Source organism: Phascolarctos cinereus, unplaced genomic scaffold (assembly GCF_003287225.1).
Source record: "Phascolarctos cinereus isolate Bilbo 61053 unplaced genomic scaffold, phaCin_HiC Scaffold_1;HRSCAF=81, whole genome shotgun sequence".
Taxonomy (NCBI): domain Eukaryota; kingdom Metazoa; phylum Chordata; class Mammalia; order Diprotodontia; family Phascolarctidae; genus Phascolarctos; species Phascolarctos cinereus.
The window spans coordinates 162007013-162014196 of NW_027555514.1; the positions used below are offsets into that span (position 1 = coordinate 162007013).

At 40.0% G+C, this 7184-nt stretch overlaps 1 protein-coding gene across 2 annotated transcripts in view; it reads right to left on the reverse strand.

Moving 5' to 3' along the window:
- CDC123 (cell division cycle 123) overlaps positions 1-7066 on the reverse strand; it is a 95083-nt gene extending 88017 nt beyond the window's left edge. Inside the window, exons 1-2 of one of the 2 annotated variants that reach the window (XM_020999687.2) lie at positions 6662-7066; positions 265-336 (exon numbers count right to left, since the gene is read on the reverse strand). In XM_020999687.2, the coding sequence (XP_020855346.1) occupies positions 265-336; positions 6662-6735 (146 nt within the window). In that variant the 5' untranslated portion in view covers positions 6736-7066. The remainder of the gene's footprint in view (positions 1-264; positions 337-6661) is intronic. The other variant, XM_020999689.2, reaches the window with a different exon arrangement.
- Between the last annotated feature and the right edge of the window lie 118 nt (positions 7067-7184).

Here is a 7184-nt window from a genome sequence, read left to right on the forward strand (position 1 = left end):
AACTAATAATTAGGAAAGTAAAGGGGTTAAGTAAACTGTTCAACGTCATAAAGGCTTATTAGTGAAAGCTGTTGCCTGAGAGCTGATGAGAGAAAGAAAAGAATACACAGGAAAAAGCAACTGTTAGGAAGATGGGAGACAACCAACAGTGATAGTTTAGTAACGAAGCAAAACTAAGTTAAATCTTGAAGTTCAAGATGTCAAGATTTAGTTCTTTCTACAATTTTAAGATAATTTTAAAAAGCAAGTTCAGCTATACTTTACCTTCCTGAGACCACCAGAGTTCCATCATCAAGTAAATAATCCTTCACATTCTGAGGCAGTGGAAGAATGACACTTTAAAAAAAAGGGGAGGGGGGAAAGGTATCATTTAGAAAGACAAATAAATTATAATAAGCACTATGTAAACAACACAAACCTTGTTATTTGGAGGACTCTCCATCCCTTTCACTTTTAATGAAGCAAAAGATATTAAAGATATCTATGATAGCATTTTAAATATTTAATCTGAGAAGTCTGAATATAAACACTTCTTGCCTCAACTAAACTGGATTCTTCTAATTACCACAACTGCCTAATACTGAATAAAACAAAATTATGAAAGCAGTAATCCAGAAGTAACAATATATGTGGGCACAATATTCATAATGTGACTTGAAGAAATTGCAAAAGTACAACAGATAGGATGTTTGATACATAGAAGAAATAGCACAAGGGTAACCAATATTCAACAATCTTACCAAAGAGTATAATGCCATTAACAGATAAAATGAGATAATTTGAAACATTTTCTTTGTAAATTCTAAAACACTACATAAATGTCAGTAATTATTATGCTGAATGAATGAAAAGATTCATCACCTAGTGGACAGTCTACTGGCAATAAGTCCTGGCAATGGGTCTTATTCAAAAGTCCTAGTAAGAATAACTACAACAAAGTGGAAAGAACAATAACAAAACAATAGCAAAACAACTGCAACTCAACACTGTGAAATTATGATGACCAAACTTGGCTCCCAGCAAACCGATGTATACAAGCCTTTTCTGTTCTTAATCCTGAGCCATATTTTCTAAGCCATTTTCACTATCTTCTCCTATGCACACTTTTATATAGAAATCATTGAGTACTAAAGTATAATGTTGATTTATTTGGAAAGTCTTGAGTATTTCACAAAACTAGGTTCTCACTTGATCCTTGAAAAGGCTTTCTAACATGACAAGTGCCTCCACTTTCTCTCCTATCATTCTCTAAACAATCCAGTTTCCAACCCCACCATTCCATCAAAACTGCTCTCCCCAAAGATACCAATGATCTCTTGATTGCCCAATTCAACGCCCTTTTCTCAATCCTCATTCTCCGTGACCTCCCTGCAGCCTGGACACTGTCAATCACCCTCTTCTCCTTGACACTATCTTCTAAGTTTTCAGGATACCACTCTCTCCTGGTTCTCCTCCTACCTATCTGACTGCTCCTTCTCAGTCTCCTTTGTTGGATCCTCATCCAGATCACATCCTCTAATCATCAATGTTCCTCAATATTCTGTACTGGGCCCTCTTCTCCTCCCTTTATACTACTTCACTTGGTGATCTCATCACCTCCACTGACTTCAATTTTAATTAACATCTCTATGCTGACAATTCTCATTATCTACCTGTACTTCCCTAACCTCTCTGCTGACCTCCAATCTCATATCTCCTATTGCCTTTTAGATATGTCAAACTAAATGTCCAGTAGACATCTTAAACTAAGTATGTCCAAAACAGAATCATTCTTTCTTTGCAAACTCTCCTCTACCCCCTCACCTTCCCTATTATGTAGAGAAAACAATATCCTCCTAGATTCAAAACCTAGGTGTCATCCTGGACTCTTCACTATCCCTAACCCCAACTTCCTCTCCCCAGTAGCCAATCTGTTGCCAAGGCCTGTCAATTTCATCTTTGCAACATCTCTTGAATACACCTCCTTCTCTCCTGACAATGCCTCCACGCTGGTACAGACCCTCATCACTTCAGCCTAGATTACTGCTGGTGAGTCTGCCTACCTCAAGCATCTCCCCACTCAAATCCATTCTCCATTACGCTACCAGAGGGATAATCCTAAAACCAACACCCAACCACGTCACCCACTTACTCAAAAAATTCCTGTAGTCCCCTTTCATATCCAGGATCAAATACAAAATCCTGTCAGGCACTCAAAGCCCTTCATAACCAAACAACCCTTCCCCTCTTCAACCTTTCCAATCTTCTTATACCTTACTCCCATCAGTGACTAGGACTTCTTGCAGTTCTACAAATAAGACATTCCCATCTCTCAGCTCTAGGCATTTTTTCTGGGTGTCTCCCATACCTGGGATGCTCTCCCTCCTCATCTATGCCTACTGGGTTCTCTGGCTCCCTTTAAGTTCCAACTCAATCTCATCTTCTACAGAAAGCTTTTCCCAATCTCTCTTAATTCCAGTGTCTTCTCACTTTTAATTATTTTCTCTTTATTCTGCATATAACTTGTCTGTGCATAATTTTTTTGCTTGCTGTCACCACCATTAGATTGTGAACTCCTTCAGGGCAGGGACTTATCTTTTGCCTCTTTTTTCTTAACGTAGTGCTTGGCATGTAATAAGTACTTAATAAATACTGACTGACTGACTGACTAGGCTGGTGTTCAAAAGACATCAACAATCTGTTACCAGGACCTTACCCAAAACCTTACCAGCATGGTACAATCTGTCCAAGCTTTAATTTCATTAAACCAGCAATAAGGCATCACATGCCCGTCAAAGAATGTCTAAATAAGTTAAGGCATATGAATGTGATGGAATACTATTCTGCTGTAAGAAATGATGAAGGGCTATTCCAATTCTAAAGGGCTAATGATGAAACATGCTATCCATCTCCAGATGGAAAGTCTGATGGCCTCACAGTGCATATTAAAGCATATTTTCTTTTCTTTCTTTCAATATGGTTAATGCCAGAATCTGTTTTGCATGACTATACATATGGGTTCTGTTTTTCCTGCCTTCTCAACAGGAAGGGGCAGAGGGCATAAAGATAATTCAGAACTGAAAACAAAATAAAGTTGAATTTTTTTAAAAAACAAGACATCCAAGAAGGACTTTTGTGAAGTTCTTTTATCACTATTAAATGTCATCTGATAAGATTTGACCCAATATTCTATCCTACTGACATATCTTTGGATCCTGAGCCTGTTATTATTCAGTGCTGGCTATCCCACCCAGGTTTGTATCATCTTCAAATCTGATAAGCAAGTCATCTATCCCTTTACTCAAGTTGCAGATAAAAAAAGATTAAATGGCACAGGGCCAAGCACAAATCTCTGGTACACTCCACAAAAGTTCTTCCAAGATGATACCAAACCATTAATGATTACAATGAGTTAGTCCATTCAACCAGTTCTTTATCCATCTATCCCACATTACTGGGGCCACAAGAATATAAAAGACTATCATATGCTTCACAAAAATCTAGGTCTTCTATATATACAGCATTCTTCTCATCTACCATTCTAGTCACCCCATCAGTAAAAGAAAAGGTTATTTATTCAGTGCCATACCAATCAAACTACCCCAAAATTGTTACAGAGCTAGAAAAAATAATAACAAAATTCATCTGTAAGAAAAAAAGGTAAAAAATATCAAGGGATTAATGAAAAAAAAAAGTGAGGGAAGGCAGCCTAGTGGTAGCAGATATCATAGCTGTAATATAAAGTGGCAATCATCAAAACTATCTGGTACTACCTAAGAAATATAGTGGTGGATCAGTGGAATAGATTAGGTATACAATGCACAATACTAAATGACCATAGTGGTTGATAAATCCAAAGATCCAAGCTTTGAGGACAAGAACTCATTATTTGACAAAAACTGCTGGGAAAACTGGAAAACATGGAAGAAACCAGATATAGACCGTCTTACACCTTGTACCACAACAAGGTTAAAGTGGGTACATGATTTAGACACAAAGGGTGATACCATGAGCAAATCAGGGGAGCATGGAATAGTTTACCTTTCAGATCTAGGGAAAAGGAAAGAATTTGGGACCAAATAAGAGATACAGAGCACTGCAAGATGCAAAATGGATAATTTTTATCATATTAAATTTAAAAGGGATTGTACAAACAAAACCAATGCAACCAAGATCAGAAGGAAAGTAGGAAGCGGGGAAACAATTTTTACAGCAAGTATCTCTGATAAAGGCCTCATTTCTAAAATATGTAGAGAACTGAGTCAAATTTATAAGAATACAAATCATTCCCCAATTGGCAAATGGTTAAAGGATATGAACAGGCAGTTTTCAGACAAAGAAATCAAAGCTAACTATAGTCATGTGAAAAAATGCTCTAAATTACTATTGGTTAGAGAAATTCACATTAAAACAACTCTGAGGTACCACCTCACACCTATAAGACTGCCTAATATGACAGAAAAGGAAAATGAGGAGAGGAGGTAGGAAAATCAGGACACTAATACACTGCTGGAGTTGTGAACTGATCTAATCATTTTGGAAATCAATTTGGAACTATACTCAAAGGGCTATAAAATTGTGCATACCCCTTGATTCAGCAATACCACTTCTAAGTCTGTATCCCAAAGAGATTTTTAAAAAGCGTGGGGAAGGAGAGAAACCTATCTGTACCAAAAAAACAACAACAACAACAACAAAAAAAATGTATATGTATATGTATATGTATATATCTTTTTGTGGTGCCCAAGAATTGGAAATTGAGGGATGGATGCTCATCAAGTGCTAAATAGCAAAACAGGCTGTAGTATGTGATTGTGAGGGAATACTATTGTGCTATAAGAAATGATCCACAGGATGCTTTCAGAAAAACCTGGGAAGACTTACATGAACTAATGCAAAATGAAGTCACTAGAACCAGGAGAATGGTATACATAATAACAGCAATACTGTATTGTGATCAATTGTGAATGACTTAGATATTTTCACCAATACAATGATCCAAGACAATTCCAAATGATTCATGATGAAAATGCTATCAACCTCCAGAGAAAGAACTGATGGACTCTGAATGCAGACCGAAGCATGCCATTTTTTACTTTTTTGCGGGTTGTTTTTTTTTTTGGCGTTTTATTTTACAACATGACTAATGTGGAAATGTTTTGCATGATTGCACAAGTATAACCTTTATCAAACTGCTTACCATCTCAAGGAAGGTGGAGGAGAGGGAGGGAGAGAATTTGGAACTCAAAATTTTAAAAAACAAATACTAAAAATTGTTTTTACATGTAAGTGGGGGGGGGAATAAAATATTATTCAGAAAAAAAGGAAAGGATAAACCTGTCCTTGTTAAAGTTCTTTGTGAAAAATTCTTCCTTTTCTAGATATTCACTGACCACTGAAGTAAAGCTTGTTGACCTATAATTTGAAGGCTCCGTATTGTTCCTTTTTTTTGAAAAATGATATACACACATACCCTTTTCCATTTCTGTGGTGGGGGGCTCTGTCTCTTTTGCTAACTCATCCTCCATGTCCTTCTCTTTAAGCTTAGGTAACCTCCAAAGCTCTTTCATTAGCCCTTTTCTGTTCACAAACTGTGACGGGATTTAAATGCCAAGCTGAAGAATGCATAACTTATCACAGAGGCAGCATGAAGTTTCTTGATCAAGAGTGACATACTTAAGCCTCCTTAGAATCAATTTCTGACTTCAAGGTTCAGCTCAAGTGATGTCTCCTTATTCCCCCAGTTCTTAGTCTCCCCTCCGTTGACTCTGTATTTATTTTGGATGTATTCTATATTTACTTATCTGTGAATGTGTGTGCCAATAGAATGTAAGCTCCTTGTGGAAAGGCACTGTCATTTGTAATTTCTATCCCCAGCTCTTTGCATGGTGGCTGACATGGAGCAGGAACTTACTAATAATTGTTGGGTAGATAGCAGCAGAGATTCCTTTTCTCAAATATAGGCTAGTCTCTTCCAAACCTAAAATTCTGCAATTCTGTGACTCGAGAGAGATCAAACAAGTGGAAGAACAAGCAGGTAAACCACACTGCAAAATCTGGAAAAGGTGTCTTGCTTTGAAAGCTGGAAAAACCATTACTCTTCTACTTCTCACTACCTCACCCCTATCGTTCATTCATAGCTTAACTTTCTACTTTACCCGGTGTTTCGACATAGGTTACTTACTGGATCCCTGTGAGGTAGGCAGGCTAGATATTTATATCAAAAAACCTAAATTTAACTTTCTTTGGGTCACACAGCTAAGTAAAGGCCAAACGTGGTATCCTGGCTTCCAGTCCAAGCTGAGGCTCTAGAAGTGATGCCAGGCACAAGGCCTAAGCAGTGCGGGTTGAGGGGAGAGGAAGGGACTGTTGCACCTTATGAGGTCATGTCACTTCAGAGTTGACAAAACGCTTTTCAAGGTCTCAAGCCATTAATCCTCCCACACACACACCCCTCCCAACCCCCTCCCTCAAACCTAGTCTGGATTCTTCCTCCTCCTCCCGTCCCCACACCCTCCCCCCTCTGAGCCCCTACTCCGGCCCCCAAACCTAGACCTACATTGACCTAACCAAAGGCCAGTCCAGGGTCTCTCGCCTCCTCCATCGCTTAGGGAGAGTGGGGAGGGCGCGAGATGGCAGCGAAAGGGGTCGAGGGACCTGCCCGTCCCCCGTCCCGTCTCACCTCTTGATAGTGAGGCTCCTGAACAGAGGATACCAAGCAGAGAACTGACAGTGGAGCACTTGCTCCTTCTTCATGTTGCTGCTTTCGCCGCCGCCCCGCCGCCTCCGAATTTTCTTACTTCTGCTCCTTCCACCCGGAACGGCCCTCTCAGGAACCCCGAAAAGCCAACCGGACGATTTTGTTCGAGCACTTTTCCGGTCCAGTGACGCGGGGCGGAGAGGAAGTGGGGAGGGAAAGAGAGGCGATGGAAGAGGCACGTGGAGTGGAAAAGGTCGGGCTGTGTGGCCGCTTCTAAAAACCCAGGGAAGGGCAGGCAGCTTCGGTCAGAGGCTTTTGGAGAAGCTGAGGAGGGAGAAGACGATTAAGAGATTCGCCACCTGGTTTGCTCCCGTCCGTGTCGCTTTGACCCGGAAGGAAAATTGGCGAGCTACCGGGCCCCCCCGCGGCAAAGCCAGGTTTGTACGGGTGCCGAGAGGGTGGCCCGCGCTCACAGTCTTCCATTCACGGCCAGAGGAGGCTGTGA